This window comes from Jaculus jaculus, chromosome 8 (assembly GCF_020740685.1).
Source record: "Jaculus jaculus isolate mJacJac1 chromosome 8, mJacJac1.mat.Y.cur, whole genome shotgun sequence".
NCBI classification, from domain to species: Eukaryota; Metazoa; Chordata; class Mammalia; order Rodentia; family Dipodidae; genus Jaculus; species Jaculus jaculus.
In genome coordinates, this window is record NC_059109.1 from 4,821,699 (window position 1) to 4,846,736 (window position 25,038).

The following is a 25,038-nucleotide window of genomic DNA, read 5'->3' on the forward strand; positions in this document are numbered from 1 at the left end:
TACCAGGACCCTTGAGCTAAAGAAGGGATGGGCTTCCTTTGTCATTCTTTATCCTAAAAGGAAGATTTCTGAGAACATTAAAGTTCCTCCCCACTCCAAGAGTTCACTGAGCTTCTGCGCTGTGTTCTTTGTTCTGTAAGACCGCAGTGGGTGAGGGAGTTGTGGAAATGAGAGGACCTTAGTGTCACTAAGGGAAAGGAAGCTGATGCCAAGGCCATCATGGCTGCCGAATGGAGCCTTGGCTCAGAGTGGGGAGGAAAGCGCCACAGGGCTAGTGTCTGTGTCTGAAGGCTTCTGTGATGTGTTGGTTGGGGGGGGGGGGTTCTGTTAGGTACTCCCCTGCCCTAGCTTTCCCCATCTGCTGCAGTATCCAGAGATACAACGGGCAAAGTCAGTAAGTGCTGCTCGCCGCTCCTGGGTCAGAGTTCCTGGTTTCCTTCAAAAATTAGGTGCTTTGCCAGGCGTGGTGGCGCACGTCTTTAATCCCAGCACTTGGGAGGCAGAGGTAGGAAGGGTAGCCATGAGTTCGAGATCACCCTGAGACTACAGAGTGAATTCCAGCCTGGGCTAGAGTAAGACCCTACCTCAAAAAGCAGAACAAAGAAAAAAAAATAGGTGCTTAAAAGAAGAAGAAAAAATTTAGGTGCTACGTATAATTCTGGCTGTGCTAGGAAGATCATCAGCTCAAGGCCAGCCTGGGCTCTGTATCAAGACCTATCTCAAAAAAAATGATAAAAGGATAAAGTAGCCAGACATGGTGATGCATGCCTTTAATCCTAGCACTTAGGAGGCCGACATAGGAGGGCTGCTGTGAGTCAAGGCCAGCCTGAGATTTGAGGGTTCCGAGGTGCCAGTCATGTCATCAGGAAAGCCTCTCAAGGTTCACGTGCTGATTCTGGGGAGACATCCTCAAACACAACACAAAGCGCCTATGAGATGACTCGGCCCAGGAGGCTGGGCTGCATAGGTTCCAAACCCAACTCTTCTCATTAGTTCTGTGACCTGGACTCCATTGCTTACTTCCCTGAGACAAGTGTTCTTTCTCCATGTGGTGCTATGGAGATTTAATGCCCACAGCCACTTAGAGCGCATGCCACGCGGCTGTGGCCTAAAGGTAACTGTCCACAAGCTGCAGTACTGCTGCACTGGAACACGGCCCGAGGACAGAGCTCAAGGAAGGAAGATGCGATGCCACAACAAGGTTTGCTCTGTAGAAAAAGTACAGTGGACACCGCCCTGGCCGTCATTTCTCTGGCCACATGATCCAGGCCTAAGTAGGCAATCGAGTATACAATTAATTTTTTTAATGCATTTTTAAAAGATTTTTACTTGCTTATTTATTTGAGACACAGAGAGAGAATGGGCATGCCAGGGCCTCCAGACACTGCAGACGAACTCCAACACATGTGCCACCATGTGCATCTGGCTTACGTGGGCACTAGAGAATCGAACCTCAGTCCTTAGGCTTCGCAGACATGAGCCCAGCCCCAGTTAATGTTATTTACTGGTTCAACAGTCATTTCTCCTACTGTATGATAAACTCATTGAGAATAGACACATTACCTGTACGGCAAATTGCCTAGCACACAGTAGGTGTTCAATGATCACCAGTTGGGTAAGCAACCTGGATAGAAGGGAAGATGGCTACCTCATTCCTCAGCCTCCTGAGTACTTTATTTATTTAGTTTTCTGGGTTTAGTTTTTTTTTTTTTAACTTTTTAAAAAATTTATTTATTTTTTTTATTTTTTTAATTTTTATTAACATTTTCCATGATTATAAAATATATCCCATGGTAATTCCCTCCCTCCCCACCCCCACACTTTCCCATTTGAAATTCCATTCTCCATCATATTACCTCCCCATTGCATTCATTGTAATTACATATGTACAATATCAACCTATTAAGTATCCTCTTCTGGGTTTAGTTTTTATTTTGGTTTTCAAGGTAGGGTCTCACTCCAGCTCCGGCTGATCTGGAATTTTCGATGTAGTCTCAGGGTGGCCTTGAACTCAAGGTGACCCTCCTACCTCTGCCTCCCAAGAGCTGGGACTAAAGTGCTCATCACTCCTGGCTACATTTTCTATAAAATGTTGACTTCTAGCCAGTTTTGTTTTAATTTGAAAATTACATAGCAGTAACATTTTTAAAAGTTTGAGTAGAAGGTAGTCCTGGCCACCTCTGTCTCTCCCAGAAGCTCTCAGCCTGCCTGTTTATTAAAATTGCATGGGGAGCTCTTAACAACACCCATGCCTGCCTGGGCCTCAGTCATGCAGTGATAGTGCTGCCATTTTCAGTTTTGCTTATTACCTTCTACCTTTTTCTTTTTTGGGGGGGGGAGGTGGGTTTGAGGTAGGGTCTCGCTTTAGCCCAGACGACCTGCAATTCACTATTCTCAGGGTGGCCTCAAACTCATGGCAATCCTTATACCTCAGCTTCCCAAGTGCTGGGATTAAAGGTGTGAGCTACTATGATCTTTTTTTTATTTACTTAATTTTTTTATTCTAAAATTTTTATTTATTTATTTGAGAGAGAGAGACAGACAGAAAGACAAAGAGAGAGCGAGAATGGACGTACCAGGGCCTTCAGCCATTGCAACAAACTTCAGACACCTTGTACATCTGGTTTATGTGGGTCCTGAGGAATTGAAACTGGGTTCTTAGGTTTCACAGGCAAGTGCCTTAACCACTAAGCCATCTCTCCAGCCCTATTTTAAATTTTACTTTTAAAGGTAGGGTCTCACTAGCCCAGGCTGACCTGGATTCACAGTGTAGTCTCAGGATGATCTTGGATTCATGGTGATCCTTCCACCTTTGCCTTCCAAGTGCTGGGATTAAAGGCATGTGTACCAGCACACCTGGCTTGACCTTCTATCTTAAATATATATTTTATCTCTTTGCAGTAGCCTGTTTAAAAAAAAAAAGTCTACTTTTTAGTGGGGAAAAAAATATCCACCTCTATCCAAGAAAAACTTCACACATAAACCATTTGGAAGTGAGAAGTGGTTTTTTGTTTTTCATTTAAAAAAATATATCTTTGCTAATTCTGGAAGGGAAACATGCCCATTATAGAAAATTTGGGAGCAAGGCGTGGTGGCACACGCCTTTAATCCCAGCACTCAGGAGGCAGAGGTATGAGGATCACTGTGAGTTCGAGGCCACCCTGAGACTACAGAGTGAATTCCAGGTCAGCCTGAGCTAGAGTTACACCCTACCTCAAAAAACTAAAAAGAGAACACAAACAAACAAAAAAGTTGATTTCTAAAGATGAAGCATGTGCCCTTCAGAGCAGCCTAGGCAGTTCTCCACAGACTGAGATGACACCTCTCTGTGGCAAGGTGGTCACTCCTTGAAGGGTTAAGGAAGGCCACCCCGCCTTCCCTCTGCGTAAAGTCCCAAGGGCCTTGGAGGGGCCTCCCAGCTTCAGTCCTTCAATATGCGTGAAGTGGTTCCTGAAAAGCTGGTAGAAATTTCCAAGTCAGAAGTGTCATGACTAATGTGGGTCTGTTGGGGACACTGAGGCACTGTTCTCCTTAGGGGTTAAAAACTCATGCTGGAGTGGGTGGGCGGGTTAGTCCTCAAAACCACTCACTGCAGCTGTCCGCTCTGCTTGCAGTGGTCTGACGCCTCCCAAACGCAGCCGTGGGAAACCAGCCCTGTCCCGAGTGCCCTTTCTGGAAGGTGTGAACGGAGACTTGGACCACAGCGGCTCAGGTGAGGAGGGGCTCAGGCAAAAGCTGAGGTGAGGATCAAGTCCTCTGAGGCTCCAGCCCTTCAGGCAGCTGCACTGCCGGGGATCAAGACCAGAGTCATCAGTCCATCAGCTCCCCAAACCCTCAGACACTGACCCTCCTAGACACACATACTTGTTTTAAAAACGTCATCCTCAGTTTGACTAGGTGACACGTGCCCATGGTGACCCAAACTCAGAAAGGTACCACGGTGTCTGATGAAATCCAGCAGCGCTCCTCTCCTTAGCACACCCATCGCCAGCAGTTTCTTCTGTGTATTTTCAGAGCTAAGCCATGTATACACAAGCCAAACCCTGTGTATTTGAGTGAGTAGATAAGCTCACGCACACGTGTTCCCCTAAACCATCCCCTTTCCCCAGTTAATACATGCCTTGGAGCTTCTCTGCCCCGTCTTGGCGTCCCGCGTCCCGTGGCGTAGGCCTGCTCTGCCGGGCCTCCCAAGACGCTCTCTGAGATCGTTTTCATGGGTCGCAAGCAGTGTTGCATTGAGCAACCTTGAGTGCACGTAGGTGATTTTCTCTTCCTGGGGACTGTATCCATAGAAGTAGAACTGTTGGTTTGAAGGAAGCTTGTATTTGTCATTTTGGTTGATGCTGCCTGTCTGTGCTCACTGGAGTGATCAGCAGTAACCTGTATCTCTGACTGTCTCCTTGGACCAGTAAAAATAAAGAGCAGATCAGGAGCTAGAGGAGAGGCCTCAGGTGGCTCCTGGGTGGAGCAGGCCCAGAGCAGATTGTGCTCCTAACGCACCTCGTCCAGCCCTCTGCACTGCTGCCGCCCTGCCTGTGATGGTTCTGTGTGACACGCAGAGCCACCTGACTCTAGGACTCCCACATGTTTGCCGTGGCCTCGTCCCCTGTCTCGTGTGTGTGTGGATGGATGCGTGCCTTGTGTCCCATTACTTTCTGTGACTGTCAGCACCCAGAAGACAGGTCTTACGTCTAGGTGAATTTGCATAACACCTAAGCTCTCAACCAGGAGTGGATTGACACAGTTTGTGTTTCTTGTGGTAACATTTTATTCCCACTTTCAAACCTACGTGCTTAAAAAGGGACTGCACCTCACGCTGTCACATCATCTTAACAGCTGTCGTCCTCTGTCCCTCTCTCTTAATTGTGGGTACATCTTGAACAGAGGGCTAGTCCAAAGGATAGTGCATTTTCTTTCCTTTTTTTTTTTTTTTTAAATGGTTATTTGAGGTAGGGTCTCACTCTGGCCCAGGCTTACCTAGAATTCATTATGTAGTCTCAGGGTGGCCTCGAACTCACTGTATACCTCTGCATCCCAAGTGCTGGAATGAAAGGTGTGTGTCACCACGCCTGGCCTACACTTTTGTATGCTGCATTTTTACTGTTATCTCATACTTTTTCATGTTGGCATATAATATTTATCTCGTATTACTAGAACAGTATTTCTTGTACTAATTATTTATTGAGAAAGAGAACTGGCATGCTGTGGCTTCCTGCCACTGCAGCTAAACTCCACATGTGTTCGCCACTTGATGCATCTGACTTTATGTGGGTACTGGGGAATAGAACCCAGGCCACTAGGTTTCACAAGCAAGTGACTTTAACCATTAAGCCATTTCTTCAGCCCCGTAGAACAGTATTTCAAAAAAATCAGTGCATTATAATTTACTTAAGTGGTCTACTATTAGGCATTTTAGCTTCCTCTAATTTTTGACATTCTACATACTGTAGTGAAGTCATATTTCTGTTCGAAAGCCTTTCATTCTTTTTTTTTTGTTGTTGTTTGTTTTTTTTATTTGAGGTAGGGTCTCACTCTAGCCCAGGTTGACCTGGAATTCACTCTGGAGTCTCAGGGTGGCCTCAAACTCACAGTGATCCTCCTACCTCTGCCTCCCGAGTACTGGGATTAAAGGCATGCACCACCATGCCTAGCCGGTTTATACATTTTTTAAATGGCTCCTGAGACACAGCCACCAAAATTATATTCCTTTCATTAGACTGGTCTGTAGTTTGATTGGAATATGGGATTGCCCCCTTCGGTTGCTCTGCCTACTTTGTGAGTGCTGGATTTTTTTTGTTTTGTTTTGTTTTTTGTTTTTTAAGGTAGGGGCTACTCTAGCTCAGGCAGACCTGGAATTCACTATGTAGTCTCAGGGTGGCCTCGAACTCACAACTATCCTCCTACATCTGCCTCCTGAGTGCTGGGATTAAAGGCATGTGCCCCATGCCCGGCTGGATTTCTCTGCTTTACTGCTAACCCTATACATTCACTAGAGACAAAGTAGTACCTAATATTACCTGAAAATGTTGGCTGGGCATGCTTAATCACGCCTTTAGCTTTGAGTGAGTTTGAGACCAGCCTGGGATCCAGATTGAGTTGTTACAGGTCAGCCTAGGCTAGAGTCAGACCCTGCCTCAAAAAAAAAAAAAAAAAAAAAGCATCCCAATGAGTTTGATAGTTTTCCCTGGGAAATCTCATCACTTTGGAATTTGGGCCCTTTTTCTCTACCTGGTTGACCCCCGCTCCCCCCACACGCTCCCAGTTTGTAGGCATAAGAAAGGAAAGAAACTTCTCTGATGTTTAGAAGCCTTGGTAAAGCTGAGGACATGCACCCCATCCCCAGGCTGCCTGCCCAAGGCCGTGAGGGACCTGTGGACTGTGGGTGGACCTGCTTGGCTCTGCAGCTTGCCGTGTAGCTGGATGATCTGGGGAGTCCAGTGTGGTCTGGCCAGAAAAGAGAGTCTGCTGGGATGTCTTCTCGGGCATTTTTTTTTCCCATGGAGCCTCCATCAGGACTCTACGTTGGAGGTGCAGACAGTGGTGTGTGTCTGCCCAAGCTGGACTCTGGCCCTTCTCCAGAGCCTGGGTGAGAAAACAGTCACACCTTCCCAGGGAGAGCCGCCCTGGTCACACCTTCCCATGGAGAGCCGTCCTGGTCACACCTTCCCATGGAGAACTGCCCTAGTCACACCTTCCCAGGGAGAGCCACCCTGGTCACACCTTCCCAGGGAGAGCCGTCCTAGTCACACCTTCCCAGGGAGAGCCGCCCTGGTCACACCTTCCAAGGATGAAAGTCAGGGGCTGGTAAACTGCCCTGCTATCTGCTAATGGCTCATGAACTAAGGATGGATTTTGCATTTTAAATAACTAGAAAGAAAATCGGAGCTGGGTGTGGTGGCACACACCTTTAATCCTTGCACTAGAGAGGCTGAGGTAGGAGGATCTAGCCTGCCCTGGGTTTCATGGGAAACTTTTCCCCTGGAGAGATGCAGACACACATTTTCACCCCAAATAGGGCTCAGAGGGCAGACCAACGTACGATTGCACCACTACCATGTCGGTTAACACATGAGTTTATTGGGGTCACTTACAGAGCGTGGAGAGGGGTTATTTATAGGAACGTGGGCTCCCAAAGCAACCACTTTGGAGGAGATTCCTGCATCAGAATTACTCCTTGGACGCTCGTCCCTCAGCCTCGCGATGAGGGCTGACTCACAGGGCATCGGGACCCAGGGCAGCCGCAGCACAGAGAAGTCTCACTCCACCCTGGATGACCACTTCCCTGTGGCCACTTCAGACACTCCTTGTCCCTGTCCAGGAGTATGAGACCACAGCCCTCAGTGGGACTCACTATTTCAGGATTAGCCCTGGGTTTGCTCCTCCCTTAAGCTGGGTGGGGGGGAGGGCTTACAGAGCATGAGACCCCAAAGCAGCTCTTCAGTGGGGCTCATTATAACCAGAATTACCCCCACGGATGCTCCTCCCTCAGTCTGGGGTGAGGGCTTCCTTACAGAGCATGGAGGTGGCAGAGAACCGTTTTAGGTGGAGCTCATGGTTCCTGGATCTTTTACTCTCCATCTACCTTGTCTGCCCTGAGGTTGAGAGCCTGTGCAATATCGTATACAGCCAGCACGGGGGACCTGGCTCCCCAGTGGGGGTCTGATAACCCTCCCCACGGAGTCTATAGGGTCTCACTGTAGCGCAGGCTGACCTGGAATTCACTGTGTAGTCCCAGGGTGGCCTTGAACTCACAGCGATCCTCCTACTTCTGCCTCCCGAGTGCTGGGATTAAAGGCGTGCACCACCACACCCAGCAGTTCACTGTTTTCAATGTGGAGGAAGCCGGGCGGCCGTGGTGGCGCGCGCCTTTAATCCCAGCACTCGGGAGGCAAAGGTGGGAGGATTGCTGTGATTTTGAGGCCAACCTGAGACTACGTAGTAAATTCAAGGTCAGACTGAGCTAGAGTGAGACCTTACCTTGAAGAAATTAAGAAAAAAGCAATGTGTAGGAAATTTGCCATACAACACTGGACTAGAGTGAAACCCTAACTCAAAAAAAAAAAACCTAAGGGAAAAAGAAAAAGGTAGAGTTTTACATGTGAAAGTTAGATGAAATTTAAATTTGATGTTCAAAGCAAAAGCTTTTTTAAAAAAAATTTTATTTATTATTTACTAATGAGAGAGAGAGAGAAGATGTGTGTGCCAGGCCCTCCAGCCATTGCAGGTAAACTCCAGGGGCATTTGCTACCATGTGCATCTGGCTTACTTGGCTCCTGGGGGAATCAAACCTGGGTCCTTAGGCTTCACAGGCAAGCACCTTAAATGCCGAGCCATCTCTCCAGCACCAAAGCAGAGTGTTTATTGGGTCACGGCCATACTTTTTGGTTTAGAGACTGGCTGTTTTCCTGCCACAGCTGCAGAGTTGAGGACTGGAAACAGATCGTATGGCCCATAAAAAACTGAAATACTTACCTTTGGGCCATTGACAAGGTTAGTTTGCTGACCCCTGACCCAGGCTAAGAACAAAGGAAGGGTGGAAGGGATGTTGCTGACTCATTCCTGGGCTGCCCCCCGTCAAATGGAAGCCACAGGCAGGCTTTGGGGCACCATGCCAAGTCCCCTTTGGGCGCTGTCTCCTCCCCTCCCCCACCCCCAGGCAGAAGCCTCCTGATGCCCTTTGAAGACCGCGGAGAACTGGAGCCCTTGGAGCTGGTGTGGGCCAAGTGCCGAGGCTACCCCTCCTACCCTGCCTTGGTGAGTCTGCCCCAGCGCCACCCTCCTGCCTCCCCTGGGCGGTTCTGACCCCTGCTTTGCCTTGGGGGCTTATCTGACTGGATGAAGCCAAGCATAGGTTAGTGGGATTAGGGGCCCTTAGCTGCAGAAGGGAGGGAGGCCTGTGTGGGGCAAGCTAGCAAGGTCCTGCCTGGGTGCCCTTAAATTAAACTGTGAGCGTGCGGGAAGGGGCCAGCGCCCTTGGGTTTTCATAACCTGCTTTATTTTGCTGTATGAGGTACTGTGCATAGTGTAGAGATTGAAATGCTAATCACGCTTAAGCGCTTCATTGCTCCTCTATCTTGCTAGAAGTCCTCAAAACCCTGAGGGTCTGGGCTCTTCCCGTGGTGGGGAAGAGGAGCAGGTCTTCCTATAGCCCAGCAGCAAAAGTGGCAGGATTCACATTCAGTCCCAGAGCTTAAAACGTGTACGCTCTGAGCCACCGAGTTCAAAATCACCCACAGTCCTGTCCATTCAGAAACGACTCTGTACATGCTCTTGGTCTGGTTTTAAACACCTAAGTGTATGTATATGAAGGGACTGTCCTATCCTAACCTCCTTTTCACTTAGCACATCATATGTGATTAGACATTCTTTTTTTTTTTTTTGGTTTTTCGAGGTAAGGTTTCACTCTAGCCCAGGCTGACCTGGAATTCACTATAGAGTCTCAGGGTGGCCTTGAACTCATGGTAATCCTCCTACCTCTACCTCCCAAGTGCTGGGATTAAAGGCATGCGCCACCACGCCCGGCTTTGATTAGACATTTCTTCACCTCATTCCTGCCAAGGGCTGCATCATCTGCAGTTGGATTCATGAACTGCGTATTATATTCCCTGATTTACTCATTCAGATTGAGTTTTTCAGTGTGGCAAGCATCTGGCAAATGAACAACATCGTAACTACATTTCTAAAAAAATGTATGTATTTAGTTATTTATTCACAACTAGAGAAACAGAGAGAGATTGGGGGAAGGAGAGAGAGAGAGTGTGTGTGTGTGCGCTCCGTGACCTGTAGCTGCTGTAGACAAACTCTAGATGCCTGAACGACGTTGTGTATGTGACTTTACGTGGGTACTGAGGAGTTGAACTCAGGTCATTAGGCTTTGCAGACAGCTGACTTAACCACTGAGGCATCTCCCCAGCCCCTGTAGCTTTACTTTTGTGCACATTCATAATTATTTCTTTACAGTGAGTTCTTACAGTGCCTTCTGAGGGTACAGTCTATGCAAAATTCTGATATAAGCTGCCAGTTTAACTAATAGGTCTGGTTTATACTCTAGGAGCAGTAGTTAAAAGTCCACTTTTACCACCTTCATTGATATTTCTTAGAGCTCTTTCTCATTTGTAGAGAGAATTCCACTGGCTCTGGAAAATGGCACTGGTTCTAAACCTTTGAGGCATGTGAAAATCATCTGGGGGGGGCATTTAAAAAAAGTAATACAAGCAGGGCGTGGTGGTGCACGCCTTTAATCCCAGCACTTGGGAGGCAGAGGTAGGAGGATCGCTATGAGTTCAAGACCACCCTGAGACTACATATTGAATTCCAGGTCAGCCTGAGCTAGAGGTGAGATCCTACCTCAAAAAAAAAAGTAATACCTTAAGGCAACTCCAGCCTGGAACTTCCCAATCAGACTGTCCAGATGACAGACCAAGGCATGGGTTTCTTTCAGAAGCTTCTTAGATGATCTGTAGCCACAGGTTTGGAGTGTTGGCCAGCCTCCCACGTGCATGCTGAGCTCTGGGCTTCCCCCGGTCTGTAATTGGAGGCTAAAATAAAAGATAAGGGGCCAGAGCTCTGGTCCCACTGGGCAGGTGAGGAAGTGCTGGCTCAAAGAGGCAGACCATTTGCTGGAGCCGCATGGGGACCCATTCTGCCCACCTTGCCCTGCCTCTCTGTTAGCTATGGCAGGGTGGAGATCTATGCTGACCCCAAAGAGAAGCTGGACGAGTCCTGCCAGGCCCGGGCCATGAGGAAGAGATTAATGCTAGGCAGGTTTGGGATATTATTTTGTTTTAAGATGTTACAATGTAGAAGAGCCAGTCCAAAAGTTGTCCTGAAAAAAGAATAAATTCAGGACCCACCCGAAGACAGTGTGTGCTTGTATTAAGGTGCCTGCTCTCCTGCCCTTTTCCTGCACACAGTTCAGTATGTATTTGCATGTTACACTGTATTTTTTTTTTCTGGTCTTTGCCTTTTAGGCAAATGTGAGATTTTTGTTTTGGTTTTGCACAAGTAACGTAGACACAGGAGTTTTGGGAAAGCAGGGCAGACGAAACACCACCACCTCACCGTTGTGCCGTGTTGAGTCTAGATTCTGGCGTCGTCCTCTCGTCCTTCATGTGGTCAGGTTCCAGCCCAGTGTGTGCACACGTCGTCCGGCGAGCCAGCTCCCCCACAGCCTTGTCTCCGTGTCGCGTAGCATTCATTGAGTGAATGGACCATTGTTTATTATTTTGGAACAAAAAGCCGCCCTCTGATGGCAGACTTACCCACCTTGCTTTTGCCCTCAGGAAGTTTCTCGCAGTCCACTGCCAAAGTGGAGACAGAACACATCACAGTGACCCCGCTGCCCCTTTGGTAATCGGGGAAGCTCGGAGGGCCCGTTGTGGCTGATCGTACTAGACCGTTGGCTTCAGGCCCAGCAGAAGGGACAGGCTGGGGAGACAGTTCACGTGGGTGGGTGGCTCTTCCTTTGAGTGCACTCCGCCAGAGCACCTGCTCATCCTGAGAGGGGTGTGGGGAGCCGGCAGGTGCCAGCGGTAAAGAACGAGAGTGTTCAGTACGAGAAGAGGCCTCCGGGGGCAGGACGTAGGAATGAAGGTCACTGCGTCTCTAGAGAAGGCTGCTCCCCACAGGTTCCCAAGTCCCTGTGGCCCTTGTGCACCGAGGTTGTCAGCCAGCTGCTCTGAGGCAGGAGGCTGTCCACCACAGAGGCCCTGCTGCCTCCGAACGCCCAGTTTCAGTCCCGTCCTTCTGTGCCCGTGTCTCCCTCTGTTGCCAGACTTCCCAGCATGGGCAGGCGATTGAGACAACGTGGCATGTGATTGGCTAGGAGCTCTGACAGATGGAAGTGCCCCTTACACCCCTTGTCCAGGTGATGCTACCGGGCATTATGCTGAGCCTCCGCCTCTGAATGTGCCCAGCCCAGCCCCACCTTTCTGGAGCTTTCTGGACCTTAGGAATTCCCTCCTCCACTGGAGCTTGTTTTTCCCCTCTGAGCCTGACCCTCTCTCCTCCTACAGAGGTGTCTGGCTTAGGGCCCACACAGGGGTGGTGGCAGCCAGAGGCCGTCCCCTTTGCTGATTAAGCCTTCTTTACAGCCTTGCTGCCTAGGGGCCCCCCAGGGATCTGAGGCGATTGCAAAGGTTGTGAAGGCAAATAGGAAAAAATAAAATGGCCTTCGTACCGCTAAGGGACTCTGAGAAGGGGTTTGCCCATCTGGCTGGAACATCAAATATGCCCACTGAGTTCTCTCTGCTCCCCGTGAAGGCTTCCCACCACGTCCTGTCCAGCTCTAGGCTCTCCTGAGTGTGTGGATTAGGTTCTCATCCGAAGGACTGGTTGAACAGGACTGGGGGATGGGCATAGGACAGTGAACTGGGTAACAGTCAAGCTTCTGTTTTGGGGTGCTGAGGGTCACAGTTATAAGCCCCTCCATCATTTGGTTGTGTGCAGAGCTGAGCCCTTGCATGCATAAGTGTGGGGTGCCTTGATAGTTGGGGTTCCTGCTTAATCCACACCTCCCCCCACTGAATCCTTGTCTCTCCTTCTGCCTCCAGATCATCGATCCCAAGATGCCCCGGGAGGGCCTTCTGCACAATGGTGTTCCCATTCCTGTCCCTCCCCTGGACGTGCTGAAGCTGGGGGAGCAGAGGCAGGCCGAGGCTGGCGAGAAGCTCTTCCTTGTCCTCTTCTTTGACAACAAGCGCACCTGGTGAGTGTGCCCTCTCCCCTGCACCCGCTACCCGCTACGGGGTGCTTCTCCCTGGTGACGGCAGAGGCCGTGTCCGCCACCCGCTGGGCTGCACTTGCGGGGTTCACAGTTACCAGGCTTTCCTGACGACACTGGCTGCTGGTGTTGAGCATGACCAAGGGGCACAGTGGGTCTCCCAGGGAAGCACCCAGAAGTGGAGGCTTCCTGGGGAACTGCGAGATAAGGGCCCCAGCCCTGGGCCTTGGCTTGTCTTCTGGAGAGCTTGGGAAAGGTATTGGGAATTGGGGCTGCCACTGTATCACTCAGTGCCACCTTCCCCTGAGAAGGGATGTGACGTTGAGCAGGCAGCTCCCATGGTGGCTAATGCCTAGACAGGTACTGGGATTGTCACTGCCTCAACTCAAGCAGCTCAGGGAAGTTGTCCCGGTCCTCAGGGAGTCTGGGTACCGGGCGGACTCTGAGCATCTCAGTGGTCCATGACGTACGCCCCCGTCTGCTGTCACCTCTGGTAGAAGTCATGGTGCTAATGGCTGCTGATTGCTGAGCACTTTCTTCTGTCCTTACACAGAACGCTTCACGTGCGTAAAATCTCTCTTAAATTTTTTTTTTAATATTTATTTATTTTTATTTGTGAGAGAGAAGGAGGCTAAGAGAGGGAGAGAGAGAATAGGCCCACCAGGGCCTCTAGCCACTGCAAATGATATTCCAGATGCAGGTGCCACCTTGTGCGTCTGGCTTACGTGGGTCCTGGGGAATTGAACCAAGGTCCTTTGGCTTTGCAGGCAAACGCCTTAACCGCTAAGCCATCTCTCCAGCCCCTCACTTAAATCTTAATCCCAGGCTGGAGATGGCTGAGGCGTTAGGACACTTGCCTGCAAAGCCTAAGGACCCAGGTTTGATTCCGCAGTACCCATGTAAACCAGATGCACAAGGTGGCACATGCATCTGTAGTTTGTTTGCAGTGACTAGAGGCTCTGGCACACCCATTTTCTCTGTCTTTTCTATCTCCCTTTCAAATAAATAATTACAAAAATGTTTTAAGAATATTTTATTTATTTGAGAGAGAGAAAGAGGCATATAGAGAGAAAGAGAATGGGCGTGCCAGGGCCTCTAACCACTGCAAACGAACTCTGGATGCATGTGCCACCATGTGCATCTGCCTTACATGGGTACTGGGGAATCGAACCTGGGTCCTTAGGCTTTGCAGGCAAGTGCCTTAACTGTTAAGCCATCTCTCCAACCCTTTAAAAAAAAAATCTTAATCCCAGGCCTGGTGTGGTAATACACACCTTTAATCCCAGCACTGTGGAGGCAAAGGTAGGAGGATCACTGTGAGTTCCAGGCCAGCCTGACACTACAGAGTGATTTCCAGGTCAGCCTGGGTTAGAGTGAGACCCTATCTAGGAAGAACAACATGAAAAAAAAAAAATCTTAATCCCTCCAAAATCCACTTTTGGGGCTGAGGAAGTGAAGACCTCCCATTACCAGAACTGGGATGCGGTCTGCTCAGCCCGGCTGCAGAGGTGGTGATTTCCTCCTCGGCCTCAGCCAGGAGCTTCCCTTGTTGACACGTGCGTGTGCTCACAGTCAGTGAGGGTTCCTGGGTCAGTTCCATTTCCTGTCCATAGCTCCCTGATTCCCCAGGGCTCAGGGTCTTCCTCCAGGGTCACTTCGCCTGCCCCCAGTGTATCAGGGGTTTCCTGACCCAGGCGCCCTACGGCTCTTAGAGCAGAGGGAAGGACCAGTTGCCCAGCAAGTCCCTTGCCACCCCACCCCTGCTCACCGCCTTCTGCCAAGGTTTTGGGGCTGTCCCCTGGTCTTGCCTGGCTTAGCACTGGCCGCAGAGGAAACCTGCAGGCCCTACCACAGCTGCAGCTTACCCGTGCTTGCCTTTCAGGCAGTGGCTTCCAAGGGACAAGGTCCTGCCCCTGGGTGTGGAAGATACCGTGGACAAGCTCAAGATGCTGGAAGGTCGCAAGACCAGCATCCGCAAGTCAGTCCAGGTGGCCTATGACCGAGCGATGATACACCTGAGCCGAGTGCGGGGCCCCCACTCCTTTGTCACCTCCAGCTACCTGTAACGTGGGGCTGGACCGCCTCTGCCTGCCCGCCGCCCCTGCCTCTTCTGCTGGGTCAGATGTCTGGCTGGCAGCTTCCCCTTCTCATGGCAGGCCAGGGCTGGACTGTGTCGCTGCCAAGGGCAAGATCCCAGTTTTGACCAATCACATGGTTCCCCTGGAGGGCCGCTGTGTGCCAAAAACTCCCCTCCGAGGTCCCCCAGGGGCGTCCCACTGAAGAACTGCTTAGACGGAGGAGCAGCTGAGCTTCTTGGCCCCAGCCAGGGACGCGGGCCTGGCCCGGAAGGCCAGAGGTCCTGGGCTTGCGCTCGAGGGGCTGCCTGGCTCCCCCCACGGCCCTCCCAGCGAGCCACACCTCAGGGTGAGCGAGGTTCTGACACCCATCCCAGAGATGTGCCAGGGTCCTCGGAGCCCACCAAGCTCTCCTTCGCCCCCTCGTCCCCCATGCTCACTTCCTCCTCATCCCCGGCCCGGCCCCCCCCCCCCAATCCATGTTCTTTACTTTCTTGTGCCAAACCGACAGCGACATCACCAAACCAGTCTTTGCTTCAGTGTCTCATCGTCCCTTCTCGCCTCGCTGCTGTGCTGCTGGGTGGGGGTCTGCCAGGCACCCCACGTCCTGGACAGAAGCCAGCCCACCCTGTGAGGACCCCGACCACCAGCACACCTTGCTCACACCCCCACACCCCCCAACTTCTGCTGCTGACACTGGCATGGCTGCGTGCATGTGCGCTGTGGACAGAGCGGGTCTTCTGCCCTCTGTCGTGGTGAGGCGGGCTGAGGCTCAGGCCGCGGGGCAGTGCCCCTCTCCAGCATCGAGTGGGGGGTGTGCCCCTCACGTGCCCCTCCTTGCCACGCGTGTCTGCAGTTGCCTCGCTGCACCTGCCCCGGGCTCTGCTGCTCCTGCCTGGCGAAGCGGGAATGAACACAGCCCTCGCCTTTCTTGGTGGTGGTCAGCTTCCTCCCTCCCTTCACCTCCTCAGCCTCCTCCTCACCCCCACCTTCTCCAAAATGGAAGGAAAACAAAAACACAACACAACTGTGAATGAGGAATGCTGACTGACAAACCAACGCTCCGTTCAGAGGCTGCAGCGTCTGCCCTCTGGACGTTTCTTTTCACCTCTTAAGCACCAAAGTTGCAGGCCCGGGTTGCAGGCCACTGATCGCCATGTTGATTTTTAACTTGATGTTCTTTTTAATTGTTTTAAATTTTTCATAGGGGAGTTTTGGACAAAACAAAGTCACTGGGGAGATCACTGCCATTTTTACATACTCAACTTTTTAGAAAGTACAACCAACCACATACCAACTTCTTACACACTTGGGACATGAGCCAGAGTTTAAAAGGGAACCAACAAAACTAACAAGAATGGCATTTTGGATTTTGTACCGTAATGAAAACAATACAGCAGCATACGGCTAGGGAAGGACATGGTGTATATAACTGTAAAATACTGTCTAAATTATTCAGGCCTATACTTTCCATTACTGGAGTCCTCCATTGCGCAGCCACGCGGTGTGGCGTACTTACAGGAGCCCACGCGTCCCCTCTCCCCAGGTAGTTGGTCAGCTGTGGACTCTGTGACCTTTGTCTAAACCTGTGTTGTAAGACCTCGGGACTTTCTCCCTCTCTTTCTCTTTCTGTATCTATCTTTCTCCAACACTTTTTCTCCGTCTTCTATTTTTCAGTCTCTCCGAGGCTCATTTTTGAAAATGCTCTTTTGGAACGGGAACGGCTCGGACCCTGCTGTGGCCCAGGGCCTGCGGGTCTCTCTGAAAAGGGGCGTCCCAGACCCTGCTGTGCACGGGGCCTGCGGGTCTCTGTCTCGTCTGCTGTGAAGCACACAATACCCTATTTATTGTAGAAAGTGACTTCATTTGCTTTCTAGAATTGTTTATAACAGATGGTATAAAAGAGGTAATAAACAGAAAAATCTATGCCTATAAAGAATACAGAAGTTAATTTTACCTACTATAATATGACTGTCGGAAACTTATTTTCTCTCTGAGGAATAAATGTTCTACTGGGCAGCAGTTTGCCGTGCCGTGTTTGGTGTAACAGTTTGGGGTCTCCCCTCCTAGCGCCCCTCGTCCACTGCCCCCTAGTGGATGGGCTGGGCGGCTCGGGGCAGTGACGCTGGACACTGGGTTTGTTTCCCTCCCAGACCACGGCGCAAAGCCAGCCCACCTCCCCACACCTTGGCTTCTCTGTGGCCATGTTCCTGAGGCATTCTGCGCCTTGGGATCTCAGCCCCCCTTAACTGGCTAGTGAGACTAGAACATTCCCACCTCTGCTGTTCCGTTTCCCCTTCTGTAGACGGGCAGCTGTGCCAGCCAGGTTTCCTTAGCCCAGCTCCGCTCAGAGCTGGAAGGGACGCTTGGGGCTGCCAACCTTCATTTTGCAGAAACATGCAATCAAACCACCCAGGTGAAAACGTCGACCAAGATCGGCCAGCGAAGAGACAGTGTCAAAGTCCTGGGACGGAGCTCCGGACAAGGCTTCGTGTGCGCCCTGCCGCATTCGAGGGTGCCAGCGCTCCTGGCTGCGCCTCCAGAAATGTTGGAAAGGGCCATGCTGAAGAGGAGATGCTCGGGCTTTCTGGGGACAAAGCCTGGGTGCAGGACCTGAAGAGCTCCCTCCACCCCCCAATCCCTCCTGTCCTGTCCCCTGGTCCTGTCAGACACCTCTGGTGAGGAGGACATGGAGCGCCCTTATTTGCATAGCAGTGACAGTGCCTCCCCTGTGCTGGCAATCTATGAGATAAGTGCGGTGGTTCGCATCGTGCGTTCCGAAAACCTGGTCCCCAGCTGGTAGCTAGTTAGGGGTGGAGCAGGGTGTGGACTTAGGCTTGTTCCAGCCAGCTCCCCCTTACCAGAACTCGGTCCACACTCCGGCTACTCCTGTCCATGTGCGGTGGCGCTAACGTCTTTCCCCTGCTAGCATGGAGCTTCCTCTCAAGTCTGTAAGCAAATAAACAACCAAACAAAAACAACCTTGGGCTGGTCGTAGTGGCACACGCCTTTAATCCCAGCACTTGGGAGGCAGAGGTGGGAGGATTGTCATGAGTTCGAGGCCACCCTGAGACTACCGAGTGAAATCCAGGTCAGCCTGGGCTAGAGTGAGACCCTGCCTCAACAAAAAGAGAGAGAGAGAGAGAAAAAAACCTTATTTATGAGTTTCATTTTTTAATTTATTTTTATTTTTTTAAAAATTTTTAATTTTTATTAACATTTTCCATGGAGTTTCATTTTGAATTGGAAAGGCCATCCTAGAATATTTGTAGAGTACAAGGACAAGGTCATCCTCAGAAGTCTTTTAGAAATGGGCCCATTCGGAGTGGATCTTCTCACCTGTGTTAGCTTCTTGCCAAGACAAAACACCTAACTGGGTTGGAGGGATGTCATGGCAGTTAAGGCACTTGCCTGCAAAACCAAGGGACCCAGGTTTGATTTTAAACCTGATACACAAGGTGGTACATGCATCTGGGGTTTGTTTGCAATAGCTGGAGGCCCTGGTATACCCATTCTGTCTGTCTCTCAAGTAAAAATACATTATCAAAAGCCAGTTTCCAGGAGAACGCTTTATTTCAGTTTATAGTTCAGGTTGTAGTCTGTCACGTAGGGGAGGCATGGCACAGGACTTGGTAACTAACGTTAAGTCCAACAAGTGAGGAAGCTGAGCTGCATTCAGCCAGCTCTCCTTTCTCTTTTTTTTTTTTTTTTTGAGGTACGGTCTCACCCTAGCCCAGGACCTGGGATTCACTCTGTAGTCTCAGAGTGACCTCAAACTCACAATGATCCTCCTACCTCTGCCTCCCAAGTGCTGGGATTAAAGGTGAGCACCACCAAGGCCGGCTTTACTTTTTATTTCTTTAAAAAAAAGATTTATTGGGCTGGAAAGATGGCTTAGCGGGTAGGCACTTGCCTGTGAAGCCTAAGGATCCCGGTTTGAAGCTCTATTCCCCAGGTCCCATGTTAGGCAGATGCACAAAGGGGCACACACATCTGGAGTTCGATTGCAGTGGTTGGAGGCCCTGGCGCGCCCATTCTCTCTCTCTCTATCTGCCACTTTCTCTGTCTTGCTCTCAAATAAGTAAATAAAAATAAAAACGAAAAAAAATTAAAAAAAAAGATTTATTTACTTATTTGAGACAGAGAGAGAGGGAGAGAAAGAGAAAGAGAATGGGTACGCCAGGGCCTCTGGCCACTACAAACGGAACTCCAGATGCGTGTGCTACCTTGTGTATCTGGCTTACATGGGACCTGGAGAATTGAACCTGGATCCTTAGGCTTCCCAGGCAAGTGCCTTAACTGCTGAGCCATGTCTCCAGTCCCCAACTTTTTTCCTTTTTATTTATTTTATTTTTGGTTTTTCGAGGTAAGGTCTCACTCTAGCCCAGGCTGACCTGGAATTCACTATGGAGTCTCAGGGTGGCCTCAAACTCACGGCGATCCTCCTACCTCTGCCTCCCGAGTGCTGGGATTAAAGGCGTGCGCCACCACACCCAGCTCAACTTTTTTCTTTTTTGAGGTAGGGTTTCACTCTAGCCCAGGCTGACCTGATATTCACTATGTAGTCTCAGGCTGGCCTTGAACTCACAGCGATCCTCCAACCTCTGCCTCCTGAATGCTAGGATTAAAGGCATCCGCCACCATGCCCAACAGCTCTCCCCCACCTTTTTAAAAAAATATATTTTTTGTTTATTTTTATTTATTTATTTGAGAGCGACAGAGAGAAAGCAGCAGAGAGAGAGAGAGAGAGAGAGAGAGAGAGAGAATGGGCGCGCCAGGGCCTCCAGCCACTGCAAACGAACTCCAGACGCATGCGCCTCCGTGTGCATCTGGCTAACATGGGTCCTGGGGAACTGAGCCTTGAACCGGGGTCCTTAGGCTTCACAGGCAAGTGCTTAACCGCTAAGCCATCTCTCCAGCCCAGCTCTCACTTTTTTATGCAGTCTGGCCTCCCGCCCATGAAATAGTGTGGTAGAAGATAGTTAAAGAAACCAGGCCCAGATGATATTCTAAAACAGTTTCTATTGCAAGAGCTTCACCAGGGAGACAGCGTGGCCCTGGGTCTCCTCCCTGTTACCTGGTTCCTGCAGCTGTAGACAAAAGCACCCCTGCACACACAGCTTTCTCTTCCACGTTTGTACTTATCATTGAATGATTGCTAAGACACTCTGTGCTCCCAAATCATGTAATTTTAGAAACTTGTAACCCACCAATAGTGTAAAGAACTCCAGGTGATATCCGACTGTCTGCCGTATTTGTCTGTAAAACCCCTGAGCTGGCGCTGTAGATATGGCTCAGTGGTTAAGGCGCTTGCCTGCAAAGCCTGGCGACTTGGGTTTCATTCTCCAGTACCCACGTATAGCCGGATGCACAAAATGGTACATGCATCTGCAGTTTGTTTGCAGTAGCTAGGGGCCCTGGTGTGTCAGTTTTTCTCTGTATGTCTCTGCTTGCAAATAAATAAAAATCCTTTTTTTTTTTTTTTTTTAAATCATGGCTGTAGCCGGGTGTGGTGGCATACAACTTTTTTTTTTAATTAATTTATTTATTTGAGAGTGACAGACACAGAGAGAAAGACAGATAGAGGGAGAGAGAGAATGGGTGCGCCAGGGCTTCCAGCCTCTGCAAACGAACTCCAGACGCGTGCGCCCCCTTGTGCATCTGGCTAATGTGGGACCTGGGGAACCGAGCCTCGAACCGGGGTCCTTAGGCTTCACAGGCAAGCGCTTAACCGCTAAGCCATCTCTCCAGCCCCCCTTTTTTTTTTAATGCAAGAGAGCAAGAGAGAGAATTGGCAAGCCAGGGCTCGCAGCCACTGTAATTGAACTCCAGACGCGTGTGCCACCACGTCTGCATGCGCGACCTTGCGTGCTTGTGTCACCTGGTGCGTCTGACTTGTGGGGACCTAGAGAGTCAAAATGGGTGCTTAGGCTTCGCAGACAAGTGCCTTAACTGCTAAATCATCTCCACAGCCCATAAAAATTCTTTAAAAAGTTTTTTTTTTTTTCCTGAGTGGGGTAGGGTCAATCAAAATTCAAGATATTCTGAATAAGACATGTGAAAATCTACTTTCTTGAATAATGGCACATCCAGAAGCCATAAATTGTTACTAGAAAATTTGCAGTGCCAGGGATGGGGTACTTTCCAGTGAGTTGTTGGCCAGGGAGGTCCCTGTTGCCTCCAAAGCATTATAGGCTATTGCCAAGGCCCTTGGTTTCCCGTGAGAAAGAGATGGTAAGACCCTATTGCTGAAGACTTCACATGCCTGAGCTGCAGAGTCACTGAGAAATCAAGCTGGAGCTGAGTGGAAAACCTTCTCCCTGCAGCCCGGCCAACTGAAAGCTGGGAAAAGCTGCACTGTATGCAGCCTTATGGGAGACAGAAGTCATCAGCGGTGAAAACAAGGGACACTGGAAACCTCAAGTTTGGCCACACAGGCCAAATGACTGAACGAGTACAGTAGTGGCATGTCTGCTCTGGGGGAACCAATTGCTCTCTCATTGGACTGAAGGTCCACTCTATGGGAGAGAATACATGCCTGGTACTGAAAACCTAATCAGAAGCCTATGGCAAGGGAGGTCATGAAACTTAGGGGTAAAAAGCCTGCTCTTGTCTGGATAAATGCATATATTACTCTCACCAAATTGCCCTGAAAGCACTACACTTAATGTTCATACTCATATTTTAATGCTACTCTCACCTCTGGTTAGAGAAGTTTCTCTCTTAAGATGGTGATGGCCAATGGAATGACCCAAAAGGCAACATAGCGTGCTAAGAAGGGACGGAGGAGTGTCCAGCACTGAAGCATCTCTATCACACCCTACAAGGCTCAGGGGTCCATTGTGGAAGAGGTGGCAGAAAGAATATAAGAGCCAAAGGAAGGGTACCACTCCCTACATACAACTGTCCGGATAGAATTCGGCCTCGATATCAAAGACCTCACAGTACCTAGCAATACCTACACAAGACCCTCATCATAGGAGAAAAAGATGATGACATCAAACTAAATGAGTAGTGGAAAGAGGTAGAGCATATGACGGAGAGCAGAGTTATGAAGGGGAAAGCAGGGGAGGGGAGGGAAATACCATGGTTTGTTGTCTGTAAATACAGAAATTGTCATTAAAAACTATATATATTAAAAAAATTTAAACCCTGAGCTAAGCCGAGTGTGGCCTGGAGCACCCATCATGCTCTCTTTCTCATCTGCTCTCTCTCTCTCTCTCTCTCTATCTCAAATAAATAAAAAATAAAATATTAGCAGGGTACGGTGGCACATGCCTTTAGTCACTTGGGAGACAGAGGTGGGAGGATCTCTGTAAGTACAAGGCCAGCCTGAGACGACATAGTGAATTCCAGGTCAGCCTGGGCTAGAGTGAAAGCCTTCCTTGAAAAACCAAAATAAATAAATAATAAAATAAAATATTTAAAAAATTGTAATAAAAAAAGGATACAGGAGCAGGTTCTGGTGAGGCAATACAAGGACACCAGGACTTTGAGAGGGGATTGAAGGGGGAAAAGAGGAGCCCCCACCATGTTGGCTGGCCTTGGTCCACAGACTCACATTTCGTGGTCACAGGGGAGGAGGGCACAGGAGACTCTGAAGTGACTTCAAAGGAATGGCCCCGTGCTGAGCCGGTGAAGGTCGGAGCTGAGCGGCAGGGTCGCGGGGAGAGACGTGGGAGCTTTGTGTGGAAGCCAAGCTCTGCGAGCCAAAGACTGAAGAGCCAGGGATCCCGGCGACTACCATGTGAAGTCATCCCCGTCCTCAGACCCAGAGCATCAGCTGGGAAGGAGGCGGAGCCTGGGGTCTAAGGACAAGTGACACAGCTGTCCTGAGCTGCCATGCTTCCCCTCCACACCGGTTCTCACACACTCCTGGTCTCCTCTCCACCTTCCTCTGTAACTGGATCTTGTTATGACCACCGCTCAGCGCATCAGCCCGCAGCACCCCAAGATCTTGCCCTGTGGCGGAGGACATGGGAGGAGATTATCGAATATCACTCACTCATCTGATAACCACTTAACCACTAAGCCATCTCTCCAGCACTAACGCTATGATCGTTAATTTCAATTGATTTATATGATTCTGAATTCTAAAGTTTCAGTTAAGTCTCTCTTTCTCTCTCCCCCTGTCCTGAGCTTTGCATCTCCCTTCCCTTCCCAGCTGCAGATGGAACTGCCCAGAAGCCCACTGATAGTCTTCCTCGGGGCATTAATAGGGGTCTGGCAAGAGAGCTCAGTGGGTTAGTGAGTTCCTCACAAGCAGAAGACCTGAGTTCAATCCCCAGAACCCATGACAGATGCCTGGCCTGACCCCAGGGATGGGGAGACAGAGACAAGGAGGATCCCAGGAGCCAGCTGGCTAGCCACTCTAACCTAGTTGGAGGTCGTGAGCTTCAGGCTGATGAGAGACCCTGTCTCACAAAGAGGAGGGGGTTTTCCTGATGGTGACACCCAAGGGTGTCTTCTGGCCTCAGCATGCAGGTGCACACACGGCCACACACACACACACACATGCATGCACACCACACACAGAGTGTTAATGTACTCTTATATTAAAAGGGGGTGTGTACATCTCTTCTGTACAGATAGCAGCCGATGGGCTACCTTCATGTTGTTCTAGGCTTCATTTATAAATTTTTAATTTTAAGGCTGGAGAGATGGCTTAGCAGTTAAGCGCTTGCCTGGGAAGCCTAAGGTCCCCAGATCGAGGCTCGATTCCCCAGGACCCATGTTAGCCAGATGCACAAAGGGGCACATGCGTCTGGAGTTCATTTGCAGTGGCTGGAAGCCCTGGCGTGCCCATTCTTTCCCTCTTTATCTGCCTTTTTCTCTGTCTGTTGCTTTCAAATAAATAAATAAAAATAAGCAAAAAAATTTTAATTTATGTAATTTTATTTATTAGAGAGAAAAAAGGCAGAGCAAGAAAGAGAGAGAGAGAATATGAGTGCACCAGGGCCTTTAGCCACTGCAAACGAACTCCAGACACATGTAGCACCCTGTGCATCTGGCTTATGTGGGTCCTGAGGAATCAAACCTGGGTCCTTAGGCTTTGCAAGAAAGCACCTTAACTGCTAAGCCATCTCTCCAGCCCTGCTTTTTTTTTTTTTTTTTTTTTTTGGTTTTTCAAGGTAGGGTCTCACTCTGGTCCAGGCTGACCTGGAATTAACTCTGTAGTCTCAGGGTAGCCTTGAACTCATGGCGATCCTCCTACCTCTGCCTCCCAAGTGCTGGGATTAAAGGCGTGCGCCACCACGCCCGGCTTTTTTTTTTTTTAACTGTATTTTATTTATTTATTTGAAAGAGGGAGAGAAAGAGAATGGCCTTGCCAGGGCCTCCAGCCACTGCAGATGAACTCCACATCCATGTGCCTCATTGTGCATCAGGCTTTCGTGGGTCCTGGGGAATTGAACCAGAGTTCTTTGGCTTTGCAGGCAAATCCCTTAACTGCTAAGCCATCTTCTCCAGCGCCCCCTTTTTTGAGACAGGGTCTCATGTAGCCTTGTCTAGCACTGAAGTCCTTCTCCCTCTTCCTGTCTCCACCTCTCTTATACTAGGATTATACCTCAAAAAACCAAACCAAACCAAAAAAAAAAAAAAAAAAAAAACAGAAGAGGGGAGGGAACAAATATGCATGTGTGGATTCATGTTCATATGGTGGGGTGGGGAGGGGAAATTGCTGGGCCTGCCCGGTGTCATTCGCACCTGACTCCTCCATGCTGGTCCTCCTCCATGCTCTCTCTGGCTGTGCCCAGATCACTGGGTGCTCCTCTGGGGAAGGGCTGGTGGCCCTCACCCCCCTGTGCCCTGCACACAGTAGAAGGGCACTCAACCCACAGGAGTGGCATGCTCTTAACTGTTAAGTTACCATTTCTTCATGGGGTCTTCAAAACAACCTTGAGGGGTGAAACCAAAAAGGTCACCCCACTGGGGAATTGAACCTGGGTAAGTGCCTTATCCACTGAGATGTCTTTTCAGCCCTGTTCTAGGCTTTGCTGGCAAACAACCATTAGTATTTCTGCATGTTGAATGGCAGAGGAGCCGTGAAGTTGATTCTCCCTTGCCTAACTGCCTTTCAGCTGCCTCCAGGAGGCAGTGGGACCCCGAGGCTTCTGTGGCCCTGGCTCTCCACCTCACCCTGTGAGGCCAAGGCCAACTTTGGCCAAGGGGAAACCTGGACATCCCTTGCTGGCCCACCTTGAAAGAGAGGTGATCTTGGACTTGCTTGCAAAGCCTGCTGGC

General features: G+C 49.8%; 1 protein-coding gene across 2 annotated transcripts in view; it reads left to right on the forward strand.

Moving 5' to 3' along the window:
- Brpf3 (bromodomain and PHD finger containing 3) overlaps positions 1-16,818 on the forward strand; it is a 39,275-nt gene extending 22,457 nt beyond the window's left edge. For both annotated transcript variants that reach the window (XM_045156422.1, XM_045156423.1), the window contains exons 10-13: positions 3,615-3,712; positions 8,657-8,754; positions 12,552-12,706; positions 14,604-16,818. In XM_045156422.1, the coding sequence (XP_045012357.1) occupies positions 3,615-3,712; positions 8,657-8,754; positions 12,552-12,706; positions 14,604-14,787 (535 nt within the window). In that variant the 3' untranslated portion in view covers positions 14,788-16,818. The remainder of the gene's footprint in view (positions 1-3,614; positions 3,713-8,656; positions 8,755-12,551; positions 12,707-14,603) is intronic.
- Positions 16,819-25,038: the final 8,220 nt, after the last annotated feature.